This window comes from Lampetra fluviatilis, chromosome 19 (assembly GCF_964198595.1).
Source record: "Lampetra fluviatilis chromosome 19, kcLamFluv1.1, whole genome shotgun sequence".
Taxonomy (NCBI): Eukaryota; Metazoa; Chordata; class Hyperoartia; order Petromyzontiformes; family Petromyzontidae; genus Lampetra; species Lampetra fluviatilis.
In genome coordinates this window covers 11862187-11889940 of record NC_136293.1, presented here as the reverse complement: position 1 = coordinate 11889940, position 27754 = coordinate 11862187, and the positions used below count along the sequence as shown (strand labels likewise).

Below are 27754 nucleotides of genomic sequence, written 5' to 3'. Positions count from 1 at the left end.
ATGCACCGGATTAGACATCACATAACTTTTGAAATGGGGCCAGGCCACAACGAAGTTATAAAGTGAAGTTGTAGTGCAGCTCAGATGGTGGGGCACTTACAAGAGTTTGGTTTTGATCTTCACAGATTTTTGGTTGAACTGGGAGGCCTGTTTGATTAGACCCAACGTCTCCAGTGTCTCTGGGTCCAGGCGCTCTTTCAACACCACCTCGGACACCAGAGGCTATGAGACACAACACAAGTGTAAACAACAATGAAGATGTATCTAAAACAAGGAATGTGTTATGAATAGCAATGACACAACCTTTAACTGGGAGCTGTTCTATGAATCTATTTTAAAAACTGCAATTTCAGTTGAATATCAAATTCCTTAAAACAAATTATGTGTGCCTAAATATACACTATTTTTTTTTATTAATAGTTAATAGCTGATCTTTATCAAGTCCAGGTGTCCATTTAGAGACCACTACACTAGACAACGTATTGCAAGCAGCAGCAAGGGAGGCAGTAGCTAGTAATGTATGGACTATACCACAAACAATATTGAACAGAGAACATTGGAATGTCACAGCTTAAGTATTTTACATTTAATATCAATGTTTGTACTGCAGGTGGTCTGAAGCAAAACCCACATCACTGCAAAATAGCGTATGCTCTTTCTTTTAAAAAATATTTTTCAGAATTGTATCCTGGTTATGCTATTCTCATCATGTATGTTGAACCTCTTCTGTCATAGGCGACTGCTTGAGCAGAGTAACAATTTGTTTTAGAGGACGGCCCATGAAAGTGCATAAGACAGAGCTACGAGTAAGAGGGTTCAATGTCACGTTGCTACGTGGGAAAAAGCTTGTGTGCATGTTTGCTCATGTGTTGCTGCTGGGGACTCACAGTGCATGCTTGGACTAGTTGTACAAATCGCTCACGCTGAGCCTTCTCCTCAAGGCAGCTTGTCTCAATATCTGTCGGAGGTCAAAGAGAGAATAATATTTTCCCAAAATTTCAAACAATTGCAGACATGAATTGCCATGTGGAAAAAAAAATATCGGTGCACAATCTGTAAAGTAATGGGTCAACATACCAAGGATGCAGAACACATCCGCAAGTACGGATGGCAAGTCATTCCTCAAGTCCTGTTGGTGTAAAATTGTAACACAAAATCAGAATGGAAATGCATAATATGCGTTATTTATTTTAAAACTTAAAAAAATGGACACGCTGTATAGGTGGTATCTGAATGTCACAATAACGCATAAATCGCATAAAAAGTAACTTACCAGTACCTCACTGAGTACTCCCATGGCATGGTCCAGTTTCAAAGTATTTTTAATGACGTTAGAGACCAGCTCGTATAGGGCACGGCGGATGTCTGTGGAAAAATATCAAGACAATAATTACGCTCAAGTAATTCAGTCAAGAGAAAATAACGCTTTGTCCGAAATACAACTACTGGAATTATAGAAACTATGTTGAGAGAATATCGGTCTGTGACCCATCATAGACTGCAGAAGGCTCACAAGGGGTTCCACGAGGTACTATTTACTCAAACGACAGCTGGGCACATATCTCTCTGAAACAGTTATGTTTGTATCTTTCATGTTTTCATTGATAAAATCCTTTGTGAAGGTTGTGAACCAAAGACCCAGCGTCGAAGTACTGCATCAGACGACACTGCGCGCAAAAGTACACTTCGCATCCGAGGCACCTCCTTACGTAATAAACACAACAGGGAACATATATTAAGGGCCATTCGGGTCACAGACTACAGTTATTACGCACGAGGCCGAGAATTGAAAGTCCGTAATGGGTTCACGTGCCTTGACTCTGTCCATGTCCTCAAGCAAATGCCACGCCAGAGTTGGAACCAATCATATTGGAATAGAAAAAAATATGAAAGATTGAGCACCTTTGACAGATGTGTCGCTTGCGTTCCCATCTTCCGAGAGGTTCAGGCACAGCTTCAAGCTGCAACATGACAAGTGAAAAAGCACTCCATTGATCAAACGGGAAGGTTGCATTTGCAGCTACACAGTATAGTGTCAACGCATCCGGAAGTGTCCTTTCAAACCACTAACCGGGGACAATAGTTGACCCCGTTGTGATTACCACTGCCTTACGGAATTACTGGTTGAAAACATGTAGTAGTGGGTATTGTTTGCCTTAAGTGACATTGTGCTGAAAGCTGTTATGCGTATTGTCCTGATATATTACAGTATTTCAATAATGCACCGTCAATAAAGACTGTATAACGCATACCACAGCTTCCACGCCACTGGATACGTTGCATGATACCTTAAATTGAATTCCTTGCAACTTTTTTTTGCAAAAACAAGTTAACCGTCTTCATAAACCGTCTCGAAAATAAATCGTTTCCGCCTCGTTTCACGGTTTACTAAAACCCGCCTCACTAAATTGCTTTACTGTTTCAGGTGCAACGTCTAATTGGCAACAAGGGGCATTACATATCTGCTACGTGTCAACACGTGTAATAAGCGCTCGAGTACGAGTTCAGGGTAAAATGCTGGCGGTGGTAATGTCTTCCCCACTTCATGAGGGAATCTTCTTTGGATTCTACGCTGCGTTCATTTTTCCCAACCAGGAGCGATAGCTTAACCATTTAGTGCAAGCCTGACACATTCCACAAGCATGTGCTTAGTGCACTGTAAGGCGAGTTTTATTTTGTAAAATGTAACAATGATTTTAGTAGCTGTACATGTAGTGAGCGCACTTTAAATTACCTCTGTTTTCATTATTAATTTCATGCACCATGAAACGTTTAGAAAAGTTAACTTCTATTGTTACGTTACAAGTTTGTGCGTCAACTGCTTTTGTTTTTAATGCAAACTACCTTCCATTTTTTGTTTAAATGTCAGTTTTAACATTTGCAATCGTCCACAAACTTGAAACCGTTTGATAACTTTTCAATGTGATCAGTTTCCGACATCTACACATTTCACATAAACTGTTTATAGCGCCCCTCACTTTGCGCATCAAAAACAGTTTAAACAACACGAATTCTTCGTCGTTATTGTCATTAATGCCGAGGCCTTGGCCACGCCTCAGCCTCCTGCTCGCCTAAGGCGCACACCACCGCGCCATTCGCCCGCCTCCTTTTATACACTCGGAATGCGCGCGCGTGGCCCCCTCCCAAAAAAAACATTCTCCACGTACGGACGGGGGTGGCGAGGCTCGCCGGCTTTAAACCGTTGCGATTGCCGATTTAAAAGGAAACTCACAAGTCGGACCGCCCGCCTTTATCCCAGCTCCTACAAATGTCGGGAGTGCACAACGCCGCCGCCATCTTGAGCAACCCCCCCCCCACCACGACCGCAGTACCCGGATGTTAACCCGATGGGTCGTGACGCCACTTCCGTTGGTTGACCTCGCGCAGCCGTGACGCGTCTGTTTTGGATGGCAACACCATATTTGGGCATAGCTCAGTTGGGGTGGGTAGGGGGAGGAACGTCATTTCCGTTAGACGAATTCGTTTTAGGTGACAAAAATAAAGGACAGATTTGAAGCTTTCGTGACTGCAAGGATTCATACTCTTAGGTTTTTTCGGTAAAGTCACGTAGGTAAAAATAAATAATAAAAATATTTTATTTTTGTTATTTATTTTTACCTACGTGACATTACCGAAAAAAACCTAAGACTAAAAAGAAAGGACACTCGGGCACGTTCGTTCGTTGTCGTCGTCGTCAAAGAGCGTGGCCTCCGAAGTGAAACTATATAACAGGCGACGTTTCGGAAAGCGGCTCCTTCCTCGGAGCGTTGTTGGCGGTGACGTGAAAGGTGAAAAGTTTAGTCGGCCATCTTACGTGGGGACACCCCTCTGTTACTGAGGTGAGCGGTCCACCCACTGACCGACCCACTGCGATGACGTCACGTAGCGTAGCACACCAACCCCGTTACACATCCCTACGCAAGATGGCCTCGTGTGCGAGTCACTCGCCCCGTCCCCCGTCAAGGCGAGCCGCCATGCCGTCTCCATCGCAACACGCTGGAACTATTAAACGGTAGGGAGGCGATCGGTGATCCGCTTGTTGCGCATCGAACAGGCGATCGATCGGCCTGCTGACCGTGGCCGCTTCTCGGGCGGGTGGGGAAGGACGTCTGTGCGCTTCGTTTACGCGCGCGACGCATTTGCAGACGTCGCTGCGAGGTGGGTTGGTGATGCACGGAGGGTGAGGACCGCCCCCCACATCGCTGCAGCTGTGGCACTGTTCAAACAATGTCTCGTGTTGTTGATTACTGTCCCACTGGCTAAGTTCAGCGGGGGTTCTTTGCACGCGTGAATGTATGTATACTACGTTGAACCTCTTTTGCAAAGTTCCTATGATCACCGTTTCATTGCTGTCATGGCTTTATTTTGGTGATTTCGAAAAGTTTTTTGGTTGGGCCATGTTTGTTTGTTGTAGTACGGAGTTCGACTGATGGCCTTAATCTAAGTTGTCTTGTGGTTGTTGTTGTTGTTTGACTTGCATCCCACTGGGGTGTTTGTACACAGCGTTTGTGTACGGTGTTTTTTCTGCAATATTTTGCTGTCTTTTCTTGATTTTTCTGTTTGCACTTAGTCACATAGTCACTTTAAGATGTTTTTTGTTCATGTTTTTGTTTGTTGCGATTGCACCCGATTCAAGAGCCGAATGGCTCACAGGGCTATACCTAATACATGAACTTGTACCGTACTTAGCCTACGCGCTAATCGGCGGTGCGGGGATAAGACAAACTAAACACACGAAGCCCTAGGGTTCGAGCCGCGGGTTTCCTCTGCAGTGTCAAATTATTGTTATAAAACTCAAATATAATTATGCGTTCATGGCTTATCGTTGCACGTCACCCTTGATAAATTGCCAGCGATAAAATTCCTCGAAATACGTCTGATCTCGTCAGATCTTGGAAAGCTGAGCAATTTTCGTCAATAAATGTGAGGCGTACATACACATGTAATTCTGGACTCATTGATACAAATTGAGGGTTTAGGCTCATGATACATGCATGGAATTGTGCTTGTACGAATCAATCATATTGGGACTTGTGCATATGTATAGATATATTTTGTATTACCTCAATCTTGCAGTTGCAGAACAATTGGCAAAAAAACCTCTTGAATCACAACCCACTTAATGTGACATGTCACTGATCTGAAAAAGGAGTGAAATGGGTTTCAATTCACAATATAAAATATTTCATTGTCGGTAGCCCTCAAGCATGGTTATAGAGATTGTATGGGGGTAATTTAGGGGTAATTTGGGGGTAATTTGTCCAAAGCCTCAGATCCAAAGGGACCTCAGAAATGGCTCAAGGGGCCTCATTTTGCCTCGGGCTTCCAAAAAAACGTGTGGGGGCCAGCGTTGTAGTTTCTAATGATGTACCTTGCATCACTTTTGTTTCTCTCTGGCTGCAGCGTCATGTGTGGAGTGGGTGGAGTGCGCTGGGCGTTTCGCACGGCGGGCTGGCAACCCACACGCTCCGAATGGCTCCTGGCCACTCGTTGCATTCAGGCAGAGGAAAGGCAGCGCGTCTCCGAGTTCGTCTTTGTCGAGGATGCCAAAGCAGCAATGGTGCGTCGTATGTATTTTCACCGCCCTGTAAGGGACATACTTCTTTGGGGAAGATGGCCTTTGTTTGCGTAATTTGCACAGATGTTTTATGTTGTTTAAAAATAGTTAAAGAGAGGGCTTCTCAATAGAATTACATTTTTTTTTAATGTTACTTTCACCCCATACACCCCCTTTCAGTTGTTTTTCTCCATTTCCGATAGATGGGCCATTAGCATCATGACCTGAGACTAAATAATATTTTGAGCTGTCAGTGAGCTGTGCACCACCCTGTATCAGAATTATAGCCTTGGAAGCTACAGCTGCGTGTCCTGGGTCCCTCCTCCACCAACTATAGTCAAACATTCTCCATTACCGGCACAGCCATCATCCAGCAGTGGATAGACAAAGGGCTCTTAACACCCATGATTGTCTCATTAAATGTTTTTTAACAGTATTTGCAACTGTTTTAAGAGTGACCTCTTGTTTCTAGGCCGGCCGTTTACTTCTGCGCAAGGCGATCGTGGAGATGTTGGGTCTGCCATGGGAGCGCGTTCGATTGGGCCGTACCGCCCAGGGAAAACCCGTGCTGCTAACCTCTGACCCTCGCCCTGTTCTCGACTCTGAAAACGTCACGGAGCATGGCCTGGACTCGGTTGGAGCCCTGGGCTTTAACGTGTCCCATCAAGGGGACTTCACTGTGCTGGCTGCAGAGCTTGGACATACCATTGGGGTGGACATCATGAAACATCAGCTGAGAGGTGATGTTATAGTTGATGATACGATATCAAATTTCGCAATATGACGATTACCACTATAATTTTTCCCATAGGTCTGTAATTATATGACTTATTTTTTTATTGTTTTGTGCTTTCATGTACATGTACTTTCAACATGAATGAAACAATATAAATTTCTTAAACTGTAGTTCACTGAAAATGAACCTGCTATAATCCTCTTATTCTTTGTAACTTTGTAACTTTAATTCACATGCTGTCAGTTATATGAGAGAAATAAACATAAATTAACTATTACAATCGGCTTATTTTAACTTGTAATGCAGGAAAACAAGCATGTTTAATGGGTGATATAACTATTTTGCTATTTCACTCATATTTCTTGTCACAAAATAAGATTATGAAATAAAATGAGCAATGATAAACGGTCATTACGGTTATCATGGACCTTGCAGCGTACAACACATCATGGTGTAGCCATGTCGTGGCAATCTTAAAGAGAGATTTTTACATCACATGTCCTTTATACCTGCCTGAGATGGACCTGAGCAGCACCTTATGTGTGGTAGGTGGACCTCACACAGGCACGTTTGATGGATATTCGCGTTTATGTTGCATTGCCAAGATGTACAAAAGAGTACAACTAGGGCTTTAGAGGAAATGCTAGTTTTACTTTTTACTACATGTACTTTGGTTTGAACATGGCATTTCTGACCAGGCTGTATAAACGCACACCATACCCTCAGTGTGTTGCAACAAATGCATTACACCCACATGGGTAACATTTTAATTCACAGCAGGCCGGCTGTAATGCTGTCTCTGAAAGCAACGCAAACTTTTAACAGCTGTGATGGATTACTCTGCCATTCCCATAACAAAGGTTGTGCTAGCTTGTATGTTCAGATTATAGTGCAAAAACATTCATCTTCATCAGCCATGATCTGTCCAGTGCTGGATGAATGCCTCCTTAAGCTGTTACCATCTCTCCTGGTTTAGTTTTGCTAAAATCCATCTTGCTCACGAGCCCATTTTATCACTCCATCTATGCAATGGACTTCTATTGTGTCTTGCCTACGCATCACTTTTCTGTCAATGTTATTTAACTTGTATAAGAGAATAGGTGTTCCCCTTTTTTTCTGGCAACAAGACAGGTGTTAAGATGTTAAACCACCAAACTGAAACCTTTTACAAGGAATCATGTCTGCATTAACCACAATACTTGTGGTCTGAATGCAAACAAAAAACATACTCTGATAATATATGCATTGTCTTTGAAACTGATTGGTCCACACCAGAGACAGCTTTCTTTTGAGCCTAGTCTCAAAACGGTGTTAGACCAGAGGACGCCACACGTATATCCAAACACAGACATAACTTCAACCGTGATGATGGGTACAAACTGAGTAATCATTGGAAAGATGTTATTAACCATGCAAAAAAGATTTAACTACACATTTTTGGACCATCTTATTTAACAGGTACTAGTCTACTTTACCGAGTGTTGACATCCCCAGCGTTTAACAGTACTCTCCTTTTTGTATTTGGATTGTCAACCAACACCAGGTAAAACAACAACATGTGCACCTATTGTTCTCTTTTAGCCCCGCCCACCCCCCCCCAACACGTTCCTTTCATTGGCTGCCACATTCAGATAACCCCCCTCCCCCCTCCTCCCCTCTTAACTTGTATTTAAGGGCTTGTCTCTTGGAATTTTGCCTCACTTGATACAGTAAATCTAGCTGTGACGGTCCCACCTGATGACGGAGACTTGTGTTGCCTCCGAAACGTCGTGATTTATTATTTTATTTCTATTATTTTATTTTTATTATTTATTTTTACCTACGTGACTTTACCGAAAAAACCTAAGAGTAGGTGCTATGGAAGCTCTGCTGGAGACGGCCGAGCTTTGTGTCGGAATGAGGGAAGTAACAGCGGTCGCCGTGGCACAGTTGAAAGTCGGCATCATCATTTCAGGTTAATCCGTCTGCTGCCCCCTGCCACGTTCTGCGGTGTAATCTGGCAGCTGGCATTTGTCGGGAGCCCTTTCGTGTTTGAAATGACTTATCATACACTCAATATACTCTGCAGCAAGATGGGAACCCTGCAATAAGTTGATTTATGGATTGCTTTTGGCAGGGTGAATTGTTTGAACCTGCTCTTCTTGCAGCATCTTCTTAGGTTTTTTTCGGTAAAGTCACGTAGGTCAAAATTAATGAAAATAAAATAAAATAAAAAACAAAAAACACGACGTTTCGGAGGCAACACAAGTCTCCGTCATCAGGTGGGACCGTCACAGCCAGATTAGCTGCATCAAGTGAGGCAACGATTCAAGATGTAATCCCTTAAAAGCGAGTTGAGGGGGGGAGGAGAGGGAGGGGGGAGCTCATCAGACTATGGTAGCCAATGAATGGAACGTATCGGGAGGGAGGGGGGGTTATTTTCATTAATTTTGACCTACGTGACTTTACCGAAAAAACCTAAGAAGATGATTCCTTGCAGTCACGAAAGCTTCAAATCTAGAATTCTTGCAGCATGTCTTCCCAGCATGGAGGAGTTAATGGGGTGATAAAGTTCTGGACCGATGCTTCTCGATTCCATGCATCGTGGCATGTCCACCAACTTACTTGTCTTATGGTCTAGTACAGACTATTTACATGATTCAATTGCCCTGATTTGGGCATCATGAGTCGATTTAAGAATTAGATATTTTTTTGTCTCAACTGTACTGTGTCCTCTGTCTTGTCTGCCTGATACGTTCTGTCTTGTTCCGTCTAATTCGTTTCATTAGCCTTAACGTTAAAATTACATTTTAGATAATTTGCATGAAATTTGCGTAAATTAGAAAATACTGTAGTGATTTTTACATGCCTTAATGGAGATATTTGCAGCTTATTAATCCGGTATATCATAAAAATGGCTCCTATTAGGGGTAATGTGCATGTTGCCAGTTTCAGAAGGGTTGGAGAGCTTCTGAATGCAGCTTATAAACATATTTCAGGATCCAGTTCAAGGCCTTGATCCCATCATCTGGAGCCCATTGGCAATCACTTCTGGTTTCACCAGCCTCAATTTATTTACCACCCTGACCAATCAGAAACTTTCTAAGGCCCCTGACTCAGGAAGGCGAAGTCACTGATCAAAGGAAATTCCATGATCATCTCTATACATATATATAAGTATGTTGGAATCTGAGAGTACAATGAGCGATAACTGTATGTTGGTTTTAGAAAAGAAAAGTTGCACGAAGTGCTTTGCTGAAAATGTTCTTTAAGGAACTCCATTCCCACCTCACCAATTCATCTTTTAATTCTGGCTATTTCCCTAGTATTATGAAGAGTGGACAAGTCACTCCGCTGATAAATAAAACTGGTCTTTATCCCCTAGTCTTTAATAACGATCGACATATTACAATATCTCCACATCTAAGGCCCTTGGAAGGCTTGCTTTGAACTCAAAACTGATATCTTCCAGTCTCCCAACTTCCGTGGTCTGCAATCGGCTATCGACGAGCTCACTTACGAAATCTTGGCTGTCGTTGACCATGGATCTGCTGCTGTGCTCACCATTCTTTGACTCTATAAGCCACAGTATTTTGTGCGAATGCTTTGATCATGACTTTGGTGTTTCCAGAATAACCCTTGACTAGATTCGGTCCTATTTGACTGCGGAGTTCTCCTCACTACCAGTAAATTGTCTTGTAGGGGTTCCCCAGGGTTCTGTTCTCAGACCCATCCTGTTCACCATCTCCCCAATTGGTCGCTTCATCGAGAATCATGGCATTGGCTATCACAACTATGCTTATGTTAAACTTCATAATACTTACCCTTCACCGTCGCCATCCGTTATTCCTGCTCTTACTGACTGCTGGTCTGTTCGATCCATACGTATCTGAGGCCATGACCATAGGCAGTTAACTTTCCCTCATGCGCTCTACCCCTGATCTGTAAATAGCTGGGTGTCTCAAACACAACAACCAACCCAACTTAGGATTCTTGGTCTCCTATTAGATTATAATCTGAGTTTCGACTTTTACTTTTCATCGATTGTCTGCATTTCCAATTACCATCTCACTGGGCAATTCGTCCTTTCCTGAACATTGTTGGCAAACACCGTTGCCTGCTCTATTGTCGGATATTAGACTGGACACCACTGCAATGCACTCTTCTCCAGCATGTCTACAAAAAATCCCAGACGTCTCCAGCTCATTCAAGACTCCCTTGACCACGCAGTGCTCGGCACGAGGCGCAATCCCTTCATCCATTCCTCAGAGCATCTAAATTAACTCCGCTGGCTTCCAGTTCAGCACCGCATCCTGTACAAAGGCACCGTACTATATTACGAAGCACACACATTATGGGTCAATCGGCATATTTATCTTCCACCGTCTCATCGTACGTCCCATCTCGCAACCGCTGAACTGCCTCAAGCATGCTCACTCATTGTCAAGTCCCGAGTGTCTCTAAGCATACAAGAGGTGCGTTTCTCCGTCGTGGCTCCAGTCAGAATCTGAATACTTTTCTCCTTCATTCTCACGCGCCTTTGAATGTCCTTTTAAGTAAAATTTCTGCGTGTTATACTTTTAATAATGAATGAATGGAAGGGCTTGTCTTTGGATCATCTCAGGCGCTGGAGGTAATTAAGCTGATGCATGACCATGCATCCATAATTGAACAACCAGGCATGCTGTGTTTTTTTGGCATCTATCTTCATGAAAGCATCAGGAATATAGCGTTGGCTTCGCATTTACGTGCCAATTTAAATGCATGAGACACGTAGCATTAGTTGCAGAACAACAGCTATTAGGACCAGTCCAAGAGCACAGTTGGATGCGTTTCTATTTTTGGTTTGCTGGAAGTGTCATGTGCTCATAATTTCAAAAAAGGTAGTGGATCTTAGATAAAATTTGTCACAATTTCAGTCATGCCATAATCCAGAGAACAAAATGTGGAATAACGGGCCAACATCTGGTTCCTATACTATGCTGTGTTGGCTGAGCTTAAATGTTTGTCACATCTATGATGATAATAAATCACACTTGTGAAATGCCTTTCAACTAAAAAATCAATGAAAAGCACCTTACAATAAGCGTACGAATCATACGCCATCACATCGCACTCAATATTAATCATGCAGCTTTCAACCATTACTGCACGTCCTGTTCCGACAAGCCTTACAATATGCCCATACATCATGCATCATCTTCACACTCTAATAGTAACCGTGCAGCATTCATCCATTTACAACACACATCCTCTTATCAGCAGCATTACAAAAAGTATATATGTTACACATTAGGATATCACACTCAAAATAATCATTCAGCATTTAACAAATTTACCACATCCTATTCTCATAACCCATGCGCATTTAGAAAATTACTTAAGAAAGGACCATGTTTTGAGTCCGGACTTAAAACCAAACAAGGGCACAACTAAAGCTGTAAACATGTGAAAAGCATAAAAAAGTGTACATTTGAAATGTATAAATTGAATGTGGTCATGAATAGATTGCCATTTTTGTTAAATCTAAATGTCGACAATCTATGACTTGTACAACATTTTTTTTTAGCAACTCCTTAAAAACTACACCAAGTCAGTTGTGCCGATGGGTAGACAGATGGATAGCAGTGTCACGAGAGAGAAGATATGTCTGCTCCTGCAATTTCCTTGGAGCACGTGGCCCGTGCGATTCGCTGACATTTCTGTTTGTCGCTTTCAAAGAGATGCCGCGTCGGCGAGAGCGTACACACCAAGTGGCGCGGGCGACCTGTGCGTCCAAGCACAGCCACGATGATGCCACTTCAACGCTGCTGATGTTGTTGCATTCGTTATTTAACCAGGAGATGAAATATGACCCGTTGAGACATGCATGAAACATTGCCTCTGTTGCAAGGGCAACCTGGGTTAATGCAGCCACCTGCATGCATCTCCCATACCTCTCTATTACCCCATCATGTTAAACATTTGGGGCGTAACGATCCATTGATTCATCAATTGATATGGATTCTTAAGCTCACGGTTTATACGATTGTTTTGTCATTCCATTTGTGGACGAGGGCAGCCCCACGCTGTGTGAGTCTTGGGGGTTTACCATACTTCACCACGCTGGTCAGTGCGTGTTGGTGAAGGAGGAGCAGCATAGACATGGAACGTAGAGAGTACAATACAACAATGCATTTTGCTGCACTGTGCATTAATGACAAAGTCGCACCATAGCTGAATATACCAACCCAATACGTATTGTGGTCAACCAAGCAATATCCAGGCTCAAACCTGATTAGCCTCGTAAGATCTGACAAGATCGATTACATTTCTGGTGATTGGTCAATGGGGTGCATGCATCCATACGTGCATCGAATCGCATATTTAGAAAAAGATGTTTTTAGATTTGCTTATGTTGTATGTAATGGGTTCACGTGACCCCTGCATCTGCCAGAAGCTGCTACATTCACCACGGTGTTGAAATAAAGAATGTGGTATATTCTTGAAGGAAATCACAGCCCCAAATCGAGTAAAATTCGCCGAATTGCCACAGCGGTGAATCGTTACACCCCTAATAAACGTAGTGAGACCCCAATGAGAGCCGCAGTCGGTGCTCATGACTCCATGTCTCTTTGAAAACGATTGCAAGCGAAAGAATGAGGTTCTGTGTAGAGGCAGTATTTTTTTAGCTCATGGGCAGATTCACTTTTGATGTCAAATCCAAGCGTAAAAATATATTTCTATCAATATGCTGTGGTTAAAGTTGATGCGTTGTAATTTAAATGCTGGCCCGTTTTTTGGTTTGTGATGTATGTTGATGTCTGTCTTTTTATCCGACTGAGTTATTGTTATAAGATAATTAAGAACACCAATTCAAAAGAGAAATATCGATTTTTTTTAGTAGTTTAAGGTATTTCTTTCCTCCGATTGGCAATATATGCAGCTCTCAGAAAGTACATCTGCTGCTCAGTTTAATACTGTAATGGATGAATTTGACCAAATCACCTTTCGTAATGGTAATATTATTGACTGTACTTGTCAGCGAAATCTTATGCAGTTATTTCTGGCCCTCTTGCAAGTTCAGTTCCGCTTCTGATTATGATGTAAATACTCAATTTGTATGCGACCCCATCAATATTTTGCAGAGAAAAGGGCGGCACAATGCCAGCTCCGCTTGCTGTGACTGGGATGTCACCATGTGTCCATTCCTGTCTTAGTGGAGACGGCTTAGTGAAATCCATCCCAATAATGGCGACAGGCGTACAAATCCGCACATTCAAATGAAAATGACATCCTCTTTCCACCTACCGCCCCTCCATCCCCACTCTGTCCTGACTGTCCCTTGCATTCTAAAACCCCTTTGTTTTTTTTATTATTCCGCTACGCCGCTTACTCATCACACGCCCATTTCTTTCCCAAGGTCGGCAGACCACGGAGGAGTTTTTCAGGCTGATGAGCCGGCAGTTCACGCCACTTGAGTGGAGAACCATCCGCAGTGGAGGCAGTGACTGGGAGAAGCTTGGGCTCTTCTACAGACACTGGGTATGGACGGATGCAGAGCCAGATCAGGCAAACAAGCTCGGATAAATCATGCTTGTCCATTAATTTTCTGATGCTTTCTAGCATGCGTTTGTCAACAAAACTGTTTAAATCGCAGCATGTAAACCCAATGGATAGCTGTCAGGGCAACATATATTTGCATATTTGCAGAGTAATTTTTGCTGTGGTTTGTGTTTCTACATTTTGGCAACTCTTCAGTCCTGTTACTAGTCCCTGTAAGGACTACGAGTTTCTTCCTTCAAGGACTTAGACATAGTCTTTGCAGTGAGAAAGCATGTTTTGTAGTTGAGATCTAAGCAGGACTTCATGTCCCATTGTTTAAGGGTATTATTACGTTTAATACGTTCTTAAAGCTATGTTTGTCTTTTGTAGACAAACAGATGTGGATAGATGAGGAAAAATTCGGGCAGGGACAAGGCAGACACATGCCTAAACGTAAAGATGCGGACACTGGCTTAGTGTCACGAATCCAAAAAGGCAGGCATTACGAATACCTTAAGCATGCACTTCAGAAGAAAATGTCATGAATTGTGTATTTAGCTGCTCCTTTAATTATTTAATGGGGCGGAACAGTGGCACAGTGATGAGTGCGCTGCACTGTGAACCTGCCAACCGGAGTTTGATTCCTGGCAATAACGAATGGGAGTGGCCGGTGATTCTGAACTGGTCCTGAACCTTTCTTCACCAACCTGCGTTGTTTCGGCATGAAGTGCGGTCAAAAAGTCGACATGACCGATGCGGCTTAGGGGGGCCATTGACGAATCGTGTGCTCTGTTGCCAAAGGGACTAAATTATGTGTTATTGAAAAAATGTTCGGAGCAACATTTTTGTTTACAAGTAATTTCTGCTCATAAACAAAGACCAGACATTCTTCAAGCATACGTGTGGTAACAGTGCACGAATTGAAAGAGTGTATTGAAATATACAAAATAAAAAAAATAATGCTAAATGGATTTTAAATTGTAGGTCATAATTCAGTGTGTGAAACAGTTGCTTCTAACAATGGATTACTTGGAGCTATGCACTTTTAAATCTAGATTGAAAACTAATTGATTTAAAACTTATTTTTGTCTTCTTGGTTCTTTTATTATTTTATTACTTCCCTTCTACGTGACTTTACCGAAAGAACCAAGAAGATGAATCCCTGCAGTCACGAAAGCTTTAAATCGAAACTTATTTTTGTGTTTCGTTTGTTGTTCTTCCCACGTGCCTCTGACTAGCACAGAGTTGGCTACGTACGGTGTGAAAGAAATTCAACACACGCATATAGACGGAGAGAGAAGCAGTCACCCTGTGCTAAGCAGGGCAGCTGTTAATAACCGCTGTGCCTCGAGCTGGCCGTTTATTGAGCTTTATTGATTGGACACGGGTCGTAAACTTTCCCCAGAGGAGACTTCAGGGTTTCTAACGTTTTGCTGTTACATCCGTAAGTACGGCGCACAAGCCCGGCGTGTTTGTTAATCAGAGCACCTAATAGAAGTGAATGCTGACTCCAAATGTTCCAATCTTCATTTGATAGAGGGGAAAGAGTTCAAACACATATATATAACCAGTGGCAAAACAAAGATTGTTTCATTTGTATGTACACCAGTCACGGAACGATTCATCATTTCATTAAGTAAAATCGATTGGCAAGCTCACAATACACGTGTTTAATCATGCGTGTATGAATCAATTATGTACAATATGCAAATGACATGGCAGTGTTACGTTAAGGGTAATGGAGTGAATGGGACAGAACTAATGAAAAACATTAACAAAACCTTACAAATTAGACTTAGAGCCATCGATTCTTGAGTAGAATTGTGGCCCTAGATTGTGAATATTCACAATCGGGAAGTGGAGGGATAATCGTCGTTACATATGAAATGTACACCATAAGCACATGCATATCGCATGTCCTTTGTTTTAAGTTAGATAATAACCTATATGCAAACAGTAGTTCTACTATGGATATGCTCACCCTTGCCATAGATATGTGGAGTAAACAAAACTATTTTTGTCATATCAGGTAAGGCCTATTGCGCTATATAGCTATTTTTCACAAGCGACCTGGCCACAAATGATAGCTCAACAAAGTGGCTCCTCATGTGGAAATGTATAGCAGCTAAATACTCTTAACACATGTTTATAAATGTGGAGGTGAAATCCTAAGGACCCGGAGAAAAAATCCACACAACCACATGCAAACTACAAATATACAGGCGTCGGGGTTGGGATCGAACCCAAGACCTCATGTGTACCAGGCGAGGTCGTTCGCTTATGGGCACTACGAGACTATCTTCAGACTGTGCCTTCTTGTGTTCGTTTGTGCTGGAAACCAAAATGCCTTTCGACTGGTGTGTGCAAAAATATGTCAGGATATTTATTTCCTCAGCCTATATTTGTATACGCTTACATGTTGTATGAATTGGCATATCTTCTAAGCATGCCATGTATGTGTGTAGATCGTTAACGTTTTATATTTTGGTGTTTATTAATTCGTTGCTTGTGCAATTCACAGCATGGTCACAGTTCTATTTGACAGATTATCGATCTGTAGAATTTTTCAATGTTTACCCCAAAACCCCTTCAACAGTGAAGTCACATCTGCTCGATGGCTATGCCTCTCAGTGTTCAAACAATGCAGTTCAATGCAGCACACTCATAAAGCATCACCTCGTGAAGATAAAGACCTCACTGGATGGCAGGATTGAATGCTCCATTGTGACAATACAGTAATAATGTATGAGCTGTTGAGGTCAGCACTTTAAATAAAAAAGCCTGTTTTGTGAGCAGTCTTTAAATTGATAGCTGTGCAAGTATTGTGAATCAGGCACACCAAGTGCAATCGATGAATAAGGTTTCACGCAAGTAATGTGTTTCAATTCATGGTGACATTAGTAGTTGTGACTTGCTGCTATTCTGTCACAATGCCTCTTATCAGCTATTCGGATGATATCACTCATGACCCAAAAAATCCAGACGAGACTGCAAAAGCCAAAGAAAGCTCAAGCAGGCTTCCAGTTGATGTTAAGTGGCATCAATGCCACAGTTGCCACAAAGAGACAAATATTAAAAAAAAAAACTCCCGTTGACTCAAATGTGTTCGTTTGGCCTTTCAGACATTTACACACATCACTTGTGGTGAGTTAATCTGATAAGATATAATATAATTTTCAAGCTGCCTATGCTCGGTGTGATTTAGTGATAAAGCTGATAGAAATATGTCAAATCTGTGCTGAGCCATTCAGAATACCTGCAACGCGATCTATTTGTCTAGGGTCTGGATTCCTGACAGGTTAGCCTGGCACTTTGGTGAATTATGGTGCAGCACTGTCAGCCACCGTGGATTGAAAGTAGCTGTGGGCGCATCTTCCACAAAAAACAATGTGCCGTGACTCAGAGGTCGCAATCGGGTACCCAATACCCGTATCCTACCCGATACCTGTTTGCGACCCTGGTGTGGCCGGGTACGGATACGTGTAGGCTGTAAGTCACTGATGAGTAACCGTTTGTCACTCATTTCCCAACGTCTTGTTTCTTTTCACAATTCAAGTTCCTAGAATCAACCCACCCGCGTCTGCAACATGGCTTCATCCCAGAGGTCGCAATCAGGTACCCGATACCCGTACCCTACCCGTACCCGGCCGGGTATCGGGTACGGGTATGGGTAAGGAATCAAAACTCGTTTGCGACCTCTGCCGTGACTCATGTCGCTTCATTCACAACGGTTACTGCCTTGCCTGCGCCTGTGATCCCCCGTGCAGTGTCTGAAGGAGAGCTACGTGAAGGGTGTCGGCGTTGGACTCGGCTTGAACCTGCAGCGGGTCGAGTTTCGGCTGGGATCGCCGCGTGTCGACGTGTCGGCCGTGACGCAGGACACCAGGCTCTTCCTTGACGGTGCTGAGGACACCGGGTGGCTCTTTCAGGTACCTACAACCAAATTCGCAGCGGTCATGTTCCCGCATTTGCAGGGGAAAAATCCACAGCAGATATGTGAAGAAATGTTCACGGTTGAAACATGTTAGATTGGCCTTTCAAACATGCGCCCAATCTCGCCAGATCTCAGAACCTAGTTAGTTCTTGCGTGGTTTAACTTACCGGGGCGTGCCAGGTGTTGCACGCGTGGGGCGACCAGGAGATGGCAGCGTTAAGTGTCACCCCCTCATGTGTGGAGGGTTTTCGCCAGTAATCTGGTGTCCTCCCACACAAAGCCAAACTCTCATGGGTGAAATTGACCAAACACCCCAATGTAGAACCGTCCTGAAAACAATCCTGAGTGAGACTCGGTGATGCTTTCACAGCTAAATAATTGGCATGGTATTAATTGGTTTTAGGTGCATTGGAAATAGTGGCACTAGTCCTGTGTCCCCTCCTGCCTCTAGCATGAAAATGAGCACAATATTTATTGCTTGGTCTTTCATAAGTTTAGATTGCAAGCAAAAGTGTGAGTTGATTGTTTCTCTTTAAGCACTGTAAGGCAGGCTTACATTTTATCTTCGCTAGCCCCGGCTTAGTTTACACCCCTTGTAATCTCTGGCTGAAGAGCTGTCTTGTGCTGTGTAATCCTCAAATAAAAATTGGTCTTGCTCAGAGATCCTCTCCCATAGAACTCTGTAAGCTTGGCCATCGGAATGATTTCCTCTGGGATTTGTCATTAACTCCAAATCCTCCTGTTCCTGAATATAACCAGCCTCATTGACACGGAGCACTCTGCTGGCTAATCGAGCCACTATGGGCAACGTAGCATGCGTAAATAATAAAAAAAAACAAGGCCCGTTTGTAAACCATGTTGATTAGCTTCATTGAGCTGCCTTCTATCAAAGTCTTAAGCAGACAGGGCCTATTTTGGAGATCGGTTGCAATCAGCTACCTGACCGCACTCTGAATTAAACACTACATTGTGATAATAATGTTTACTTTTACATAGCATAGTTTATGCAAAATCGATTAGGAACCACAGACAAGCGAGGAGGCAGCAGCCAGGTGGTGGGCCAGCATCAACTATTGCCCAAACTATGCAGTCCTATATATATTAAGATGCTTTCAACCAACTAATGAGTGTTTATACATGGAGGAGGAAACTATAGTGCCTGGATAAAACTGCAGTGTGGGAGGGTGAGACACTCTTTCCCATACAGAAGGGACAGGTGATATCTTAGTTGAAATTTATTGAGCGCCTTTGATCAAGGCATTTAACATAACAAAAAATATATGAGAAATAATTGATTGAGATGGCAGGCACGTGCAAGGGATTAGGAATGGGTGACCATGATAGAGTAAGTAGGTGTTAGGAAAGCGGGGAGGGAAGAGAAAGATAATGGGAAATGGATAAGTGGTGAGCTTTAAGAGAGGAACGGAAGGAGGTTAAGGAGAGGTGCTACGTAATATTAGTCTGTATTTGGCTGTATCGCTCTATGCCGCTAACCAAGGTGTGGCACCCACGGAAAGGGAGTTTTTGTAACATTTTTCCAATCCACCAACTTTCACCTCCACAGTGCTGGATCATAAGAGTGCCCAACCACTGCCTGGCTAAATAGTAATGGTTTTGAAGATGGTGTTAAGTCGCAGATTGCAGAACAGCAATGGATTATTGAATCTATCTGTGTGGAACTTTGAGTGTCAACCATTTACACGTGGGTTTTCACACGTGGGTTTTCACTTGATGAGTTTTTAAAAGACGTCGCGTCCTAATTACGAACGGGTTGTCTTGCAGGAGACGATGCTGGATGAATCCCACTTTGTAGCTGTGGCTGTGGATCGACACTCAACAGTCTGCCAGGTGTGAATGATGTTTCATGTTTTTTTTGCCTATGTTTCCCACAATTCAGTCTGATTATGCGATTATGCTATTGATGTAATATCATGACACACACACACACAAAATACAAATTGAACTCGCACAAAGCATGCAATCAACGCCATAGTCGAGAATGGTCGGTGGAAGGAGATAGCATATTTTTAAGTAACCTCTTATCCACACGAGAGGGCACTGCACTTTCTCGCCTGTCCTGCTACAGAGATAAATGATCATTGCACGATGTTCAAACCAATATTTCTTAATTCTCAGCTGGTATTCATCATTAGGCCATGGTCAGTTCACTGCTAAATGAAGGCCTCCCCAAGCTGTCATATGATCCTGCCATTTCATAATAATCCACTAAATACCTCAAAACGAGCTTATTTTCAAAAGAAGTGAAAAAAAAAATCTTATATGTTTGGGGATATTTTTTTTTTTACTATTGAATTTCAACCCTGGATCTTAGCAGTGCCTGCTCAGCACTCCGACCTCTGAGCCACCTCCAGGATGACATTCCTTAATTGCGTGAATCGACTGTGGGGAATTTCCTTTGTTCCGTGGCGGTCACGTACTGCACAAAGCTCCGCCAGGGGGTGGGGGGGTGCGTCACAGCGCAAGGTCGCCTGGGGCCACGCATTTAGACTTGGGCCGCCCTAACGGGATTAAGCACCGTGACCCCCGCTCCCTCTGACATTTTGCATTGTGGCTGCCTAAGATACAATTTGTAGATAAATACGTAAACAACAGCCAACGCTTTCTTTGTAGGTTAGTCACGATTTTTTAAAAAAATTATATTTTTTGACAACATAGCTTTTAGGGTTGCATTGCGTGTTGTTGGGCACGATCAACTCAGTTGCTGAATCAGCTCCGTTGCTGACGAAGCTCCCAGTGTGTGGAGCGAAATGTGAAATATCATGCCCAACAATGCCCGGTACAGACCAAAAACACACCAGAGAGCTTTGCTCTGTTTCTTTGAAACAAACTGCTGCGATTGAACTAACAGTGCCATGGTCTAAAATATATATATTTGCTGTCTTTTTGATTATTATCTTCACGTTTAAGTATTTCATTATCATTATCATAGGCTATGATTACATCACTGCTGGACAAAGCCACCATAATCTGACAGTCCGGTAATGCAGCAATCCTTCTGGCATCTGCACGTGAGCTGATTTTGTCATTCAATCTCCGCGGTGATTGAGTGACGAAATCAGGCACATTCCTTCCTTTGGCTGTCTTTATTCATTGCCTGTGATATAGGGTTATGGTGCATCGTCTCTGTGGGACGATCACCCCTCTCTGTACCTGTGTTGCTCTCTCTGTGTATTTTGGTGATATTTGTCTGCTTATATGTCTGTCTGTGGTTTTCTGGTTAGATTTTGTGTCGCTATTTCATTATACCTGATGATGATTGCTTGTGTTGCAATCGAAACGTCGTATGCAATTATTTAATTTATTACTTTATCTTTATACGTGACTTTACCGAAAGAACCAAAGAATAATTCCTGCAGTCACGAAAGCTCCAAAATTAAGAGTGCATCGTCTCGCTTGTGATATAGTACTGCTGATATAGGGTCATGCACAATTATACATTTTCAATATAACAGTTCGATAAAAAACAACGTGTATATGTAAATCATGTCAGCCTGGAAATAAAAATAGAGTAGAGAATTATGTATTTTGGGGTATGTAAGGTATTTTTAGGTTATGGTAACATGGGGCGGAGCTGTTTCACAGTGGCTAGTGCACTGCACTGTGCACCCATTAACTTGAGTTCGATTCCTGGCCATGGCTGACATCAATTGTGAGTGAAATCCAGTCCTAGGAAACCCCCCTCCCCTGCCCGGCGTGGTGAAGTTGGTCAAACAAGCCCCACAACAAACACTGCATAAGATGGCCTTCATCCAGCAGTGGATTAACAAAGGACGCAGAATATTAACTCATTTATTATTGCAACGTGTCTACAATTTGGATATGAGCTGAGTATGCAAAGTATTTTAAGCCATTTATTTTATTTTGTTGTCATTCTCTTGAGTTTGGGAGCATGCAACGTGAAATACAGAAATGGTAAATGCTACTAAATGTGGAAAAGTGTTAACGGCATTATGGTATTAAAACATCCCATTGAATGTACAGCAGTGTTTTTAAATACCTAAAATTAACTTTTAATTACCGTGTTTCATTTGTCTTTTGGGAAGCACAGACATCCAAAGGTCACAGGCGTGGCGATGAATCACCGTGCGTGCGGCCGTTCGTCGCGCTCACCTTCCAAGACCTCATGTCGACGGCTGCCCCCTTGTCCCTTGAAGAACCAGAATTCTGGGAAAATTTTAAAGCAAAAAATCTCAAAACGTTCGACACGTAGGGAAGAATAAACACAAACGTGCGTTCCCTTGTTGAGATGCAAATTATATTTTATTTTCGTGCCCCTCTTACAATCGGGCGGCGTGGTGAAAGCCTCCATACTTTTCTTATCGCATCTAATTAATGTGACATTCTTGGCTTCCTTTCACCATTGCCTCGGGATGTAAAACAAATACCTTGCAGATAATTAGCAAGATAATAATAGAAGGCCAATGGTTAGGCAAGTGCAGGATATGCGCCTTTTTTTAATTAGGTTTGTTTACCAATGATGGGGTTGCGGAAGAGGGTTACGGTTAGCCTGAAGGAATGTGATCATTTATCAACTTTTCTATGCAAAGTGTCAAGTGTGAGCAAGAGCGAGTTGTGGTTATTTGAGTGTATTCATCAGTGGAGTAATACAAAACTAGAATTCTGTTTTTATTGGGTTGCGCCGCCCATGGGAGTCGAGAGATTACACATGCTCAGTGGCTTCCTTGATTGAGGCTAAACAGAATTTTAATGAAATTTTTTGCAGTCTGAGCTTTGTTCGAAGTGCACCGGTAAAATGTCAGTTCTCGGAAGGCAACGTTGATTTTGCAGTTTTGTTCACATTCCCCTTGGATATAAATACTCCTGTGAAGCAATTCTGCCGAGCATGCCTTTTGTGTTCCAGCGTCATGGCTGAATTTGATAAGGGATAATTTCCAGAGGTCTGAGTTCTCTGCTAGCTTGTGGGACTCGGCTGCATTGCAGCGTGTCATTTATCTGGGTCGTGGCAGGAGATAGTTGGCACAGTACACGGGAAACTGAGTGCTATTATAATTAAGTGGTATCCTTTGGGGCAATGCCGATATTTGTTTAAAAAATGTGTCACGTCGAAATTCTTCACCAGATGACTGCCACTCTTAATAGGGTTTTCATATTGCTGAAATAATGAAGCTGAAATGAAATGGAAGGCCTTTTATTCAATTCATAGTTAGATTGTCAATCCCTGTGTATGGTATATATGTAATGTTGAATGGAGAAAACGAGAAGGGATTGGTCTTGAATGGTGCCTATTTAAAGCACATCCCTGCTCAAATGAGCTATGGGACTGCACTCATCTCTTCGCGGCAGAGGCCCGTTTCTCCAAGTGATGACCACCGGTTGAATTTTCACACGGTTGTACTCGAGCTGACTGGAATTAGAACTTGCACCCATCTCTTGGTGACCAGAATGCTCATATCACAACACCATTGGTGACTAAGCTCTACATTGATATGGGACTACTAGAGTAATTATGGTACAATGTATAATAATAACAAGAACAATTTACAGCACCTTGTCAATCCACTGCTGGATGAAGGCCGCCTAGCATTTGCGTAGGTAATGGGGGTTTGTTTGACCATATTTCACCACTGGTCAATTTGTGTTTGTGAAGGGGAGACTCGGCACTGGTTCAGATATCACTCACCATTGACGTTACCCATGTCTAGGAATTCAGTATATTTATACCGAGGGAATCCAATAAAGTTACAACAACAAATAATATGAAAACACGATAGGAGTGCAAAGTATAGAAAAGGTAAGGAAATCATGAAAAATATTTTACCAGGTAAAGCCCACTGAGCTATTAGCTTCTTTTTTAGAAGCGACCTGGCCACAAATAATAGCTCAATGAAGTGGCTTGTCATGTGGAAGCTTCCGTGACTGCAGGGATTCATATTTTTATTTATTATTTTATTGTTTTCCTTCTACGTGACTTTACCGAAAGACCCAAAGAATATGATATAACCTTGGCATCATTCCTTCGCATGCCATCTTTTGCATTAATAAAATGGGGTACTGGGAGATGTATTGAATGCTCATTTCTACAACGTCTCTGCTATCTTTGCCGTCTATACGCACTATATGAGTATAGCTCAAAGAGTGAGTACTTGTAATATGTTATTACGTTTGTTACAAACATTTTTAGGAATTGGCATTTCTGCCACTTAGTATCGATCGTGCCACACAAGGGATATGGTTATTGTCAACCGCGACCTGCATAGCGGTGAGGCGAAGGGGTCACAGCGGGCTAGTGAGGGGACTGATGGGGCATAAAGTTCCCGCTCGTACCGCTTGCGAATTCTTAATCCACTCACATTGTAACTCCGATGAGCACGGTTGGCTACGCACGGTGCGAAAGAAGTTCAGCGTACACGCGTACGTGCTATGCCACAGCAAGTGCGTGACTAGCACCCTAATTTCATTACGCTGCCGTCTTCTTACTTGAGCTCACGCGTGTCTAAAGGCGACACCGATTTGGGCAGATGCTCCTGCTTCTGGCCGACATGGAAACGCGACTGCCACGCAGCACGCTTGCTAATCGGTGACATTCGCAGTGGCTCTTTTTTTATGGATGAAGAATCTGCATTGAAATGTTTCACGTCGGCTGCTGCCTGTTATCATTCCGTCGGCTGCGTGCAAGATGTAATCTCTCGGGGAAAAAAAAAGTATTATACGCCGTGCATTAAATCTACCGCAATGCAGTTTATCACCTATTAAAATGCTGAATCTTGTTTTTGATGTCACGTTCGGCCGATTTTATAATTTCACAATGAATAAAACGCCGCTGAATGCCGGAACGTTTCGCTTACGTTTGTTTAATAAAAGCGTAAGATCCTGTCAAATTTAAACCACCGAGTCGGTAATTAAAATCCCATAACGTCCCTGTTCGTTGTAAGTTGGGCTGACTTCAATTCATTTCAGCAAATTGCTTTTTTGACATGGAAGTAATTAATCTGACTCAACGAAGGGCCACGGGCCTGGCTCCGGCTGCATGGTGCATCGGGATTGATTAGTCCAGTAATGACCGAGGTCTTACCTGAAATTGTCTGCATCACCTGCCACCAGAAAAACCGAGGAGGAGTTTGTGCAGCCCCGACCAGAGCTTGGAGCTACCAGTGCTGTGCACTTTATGCCCATAATACATCCTCAACATTGTAAGAATTATTTACAGCCCTTCAACGAGCCACTGCTGGATGAAGGCCTCCCCACGCCTACTGGACATCTGTGAAAAAACCCGATGTATAGCTCTTCGGATTTCTCCGGTATAAATACATATTGTGATTCTGAACTTGTTCGACCTTGCGGATTTTTTTGGCAAATACTTAACGCTGGGCAGTGTGGATTGGTGAATGGTCAGAGGTGGGGCACGGACAGTTCTAATATCGCTTGCCACTGATGGTAGCCGTGGCTGGGAGTCAAACTGGGTTGAGTTCATGGTGACATGTGCTTACCACTGTCACGTCCCCAATTCCTAAATATTCATATTTATATTAGAAGATGCACATATATTCGAATTGTGAGATTATCACGATAATATTTCCCTAACGATAGTCCAGGGCTGTGGGATGATCAGCTTCCTGATCTGCCTCGGAGTGCCTCTCTTTTTGGCAGAGTTGTACATTACTGAAGAAATCACTTCCCCCTCCTCTGTACACTTGCAAGCAATGTTTTTTTTATGTTTTACCCAAGTAATTCGTTTTTCTGAAAACTTAAACAAATTATTGTACTAATTGTGTCCCATTGCCTAAATTTGGGTCAAAATTACGATTTGCAGACGTAACCTTTTGAGAGGTATTTTATATAATTCTGTCAAAACGAGTATTTTCATTATTGTGGTAATTGATAGATAATTGAAATCGGTAATCTTGTTTCACCTAAACATTTCTTTCTCAGAGAGGTAGACTCTGAAAATTATTATGAAATTGAGTTGCGTGCCATCTTTGGAAGTCATTAAAACAGACTCTGCGACGAGCTGATTGACTCTTTGGATTTTAAAATTACGCCGCATTTACCAGTGTCCTCGAAGAACGTGGAATGTCATGCCGAACAAAGTGACGAAAATTACAATCGCCGTAAGTACTGAACGTGGTATTTGAGCACGACACTCGAGGTAAGTGGTGTTTTCAACGCCCCTTCTTTTCTCATCGCGGTTTGTTACGAGCAAACCGCTGTCAGAGGAGTCATACTGGAATGTGTATTGCCTAAAAAAAAGAAATCCAATACGATTCGACGGAATTGCAATTCTTGTCAAGAGACTCCACACACACAATCATGGGACGTTCAACCCCAAATTATTTGCAACATTAGGCCTCTAACCGAAGAGAAGGGTTAAACTACCAAAGAAAAACACAGAAAAATGTAAAAGCCAGTGTAATATCACCATCATGATGATCAGCCGTGATCAATGCACGATTATGAACGCCTTCCCAATCTGTTGCCACGTCTCATGGTCTTACAATGCCACGATCCACCGAGGTGCTGCACACGAGCTGATTTCGTCTCCGGTGAAATATATATTGCAGGTACTGCGTATGTGTATGGCTTTGTATCTGCACGCGTTTTAGGTGTCTTCTCTTTGGCTTGCCTTCATCCGCAGTTACACTCTGATGGCAATTCGCCGCGCAGCAGAAAAACACAGTTCAAAGAAGCAAGCGGCACCAGCGCCTTTTGCTCGTCGATGATAAGGATGCGTGTGAGCTACACTGCTGTCTCGACGTGCGTCTCACGTGGCTACAATCTAAATAAAAACAACTTTCACGAAAATTACATGTTGCACGATTGTCGCTTGTAAAGTGAAGAAGTGCACAGAACTCACCACTGTAAGCATCAGCACGTCGCAATGCATTATTAAGGGGACCTGCTGGTGAATTTTAAAAGGCCTGGGTGTATTCCCAGAGTGTGGCGACAATGTGCATCACGCTGTCAGATACAATAAACGCATGCTGTGCCAATGAGGCGATGTGCCTCTACTTTTTCCACTGCTGCTGCTGAAAGGATCCCTGGGGGTTTTAACCATTTTATTTACCTGAGAAATGTTTTAAATCAGCAAAATGTATTGAGGGGCTGGGCAATAGGATTAGAAACTGTTCGGGTTATTGAGTGCAGATTACATTTTTTTCACGTATTATGTTTACTCGCAATTCGCAATGAGAGTTTTTATTTTATTTATTCCTGGATTCCTACTGTAGCTCGTTTCCCACAGTGAATCTACTTGTATTTTTTTTTTATTCCAAAATGACATTAATGCATGAAAAGCTAACCGATTTGCGAACAAAAGCAATGTATTAGGATCATATGTGTTCATATGTCACCGTGCACACGCATCCCACGCTGCTGTTGCTTACAGCTGTGTCGCCTCATGGACTGCTGCCGCAGTTGGCAAATGTTTTGGTGTTCAAACTATGACTTTCAATTAGCTTGATACCGCTTGCGGTTCGTGACCCCCACACCTCGCCTCGGGGAGCCTAGCTCTGGCTTGCTCACGGCACAACACTGAATTTGTGGAGGACACGATAACTACGGTATTTAATAAGGTCCCTACGCAGTGTCCGTTGCCATCAAGAATGTCACATCGCCAAAGAGCAGAATCTCACCAGTGGTTCAACCGTTCTCGGTAATTGGCAAACTACATTTAGCTCAGAAGGGGCTTAAGCCCCTTTTTTGTATAACTTGATAATTAGCGGCAATGGCAGAACACATCAATGACTTGTAACTGTGATAGCTGCGGCCTGAGTTCAATTCCCTGTCACGGCAAACGTCAGTGGCGAGCCATATTTGAACCGTACCCTGGCGAACTGCTCTTCCCCCGCCCCCGCACTTAGCCGATGGAGAGCCCTCATCCAACAGCGGAATGGCAGATGGGCTGTACATGTACACAGGCACGTTTTATAGTTAAAGGGTGAAATATATACGGCCCGTGACCGAATCATCTCTGATGCATGTCATCCCTTAAGATTGCAATAACTAAGCAGGGCTGAGTCCAGCGTAGTGGTTGGATGGGTCACCG

At 42.9% G+C, this 27754-nt stretch overlaps 2 protein-coding genes across 7 annotated transcripts in view; one reads left to right on the top strand and one right to left on the bottom strand.

Annotated features, from left to right (window-relative positions):
• Positions 1 to 3328, bottom strand: part of THOC2 (THO complex subunit 2) — a 32554-nt gene extending 29226 nt beyond the window's left edge. For 3 of the 4 annotated variants that reach the window (XM_078865081.1, XM_078865084.1, XM_078865082.1), the window contains exons 1-6: positions 3233 to 3328; positions 1903 to 1961; positions 1274 to 1365; positions 1078 to 1129; positions 888 to 958; positions 101 to 222 (exon numbers count right to left, since the gene is read on the bottom strand). In XM_078865081.1, the coding sequence (XP_078721207.1) occupies positions 101 to 222; positions 888 to 958; positions 1078 to 1129; positions 1274 to 1365; positions 1903 to 1961; positions 3233 to 3297 (461 nt within the window). In that variant the 5' untranslated portion in view covers positions 3298 to 3328. The remainder of the gene's footprint in view (positions 1 to 100; positions 223 to 887; positions 959 to 1077; positions 1130 to 1273; positions 1366 to 1902; positions 1962 to 3232) is intronic. The other variant, XM_078865083.1, reaches the window with a different exon arrangement.
• Positions 3329 to 3894: 566 nt separating this feature from the next.
• On the top strand, positions 3895 to 24879 carry AASDHPPT (aminoadipate-semialdehyde dehydrogenase-phosphopantetheinyl transferase). 3 transcript variants are annotated; one of them, XM_078865078.1, is made up of 7 exons: positions 3895 to 4012; positions 5404 to 5560; positions 6030 to 6297; positions 13675 to 13796; positions 17564 to 17725; positions 19513 to 19578; positions 21800 to 24879. In XM_078865078.1, exons 1-7 carry the CDS (start codon positions 3924 to 3926, stop codon positions 21959 to 21961), a joined length of 1026 nt encoding a protein of 341 aa, XP_078721204.1. In that variant the 5' UTR covers positions 3895 to 3923; the 3' UTR covers positions 21962 to 24879. The 3 variants fall into 3 exon arrangements, with proteins under 3 accessions (XP_078721204.1, XP_078721206.1, XP_078721205.1); XM_078865080.1 differs by having other exon boundaries at positions 3899 to 4158; XM_078865079.1 differs by lacking the exon at positions 3895 to 4012 and adding an exon at positions 4164 to 4180.
• Positions 24880 to 27754: the final 2875 nt, after the last annotated feature.

Excerpts from the sequence above, each read along its gene's own strand:
- AASDHPPT (XM_078865078.1), top strand. The coding sequence starts at position 3,924 with ATGGCCTCGTGTGCGAGTCACTCGCCCCGTCCCCCGTCAAGGCGAGCC. Across the intron at positions 6,298-13,674 it reads CATGAAACATCAGCTGAGAG|GTCGGCAGACCACGGAGGAG; the intron begins GTGATGTTATAG and ends TTCTTTCCCAAG. Across the intron at positions 19,579-21,799 it reads GACACTCAACAGTCTGCCAG|ACATCCAAAGGTCACAGGCG; the intron begins GTGTGAATGATG and ends TGGGAAGCACAG.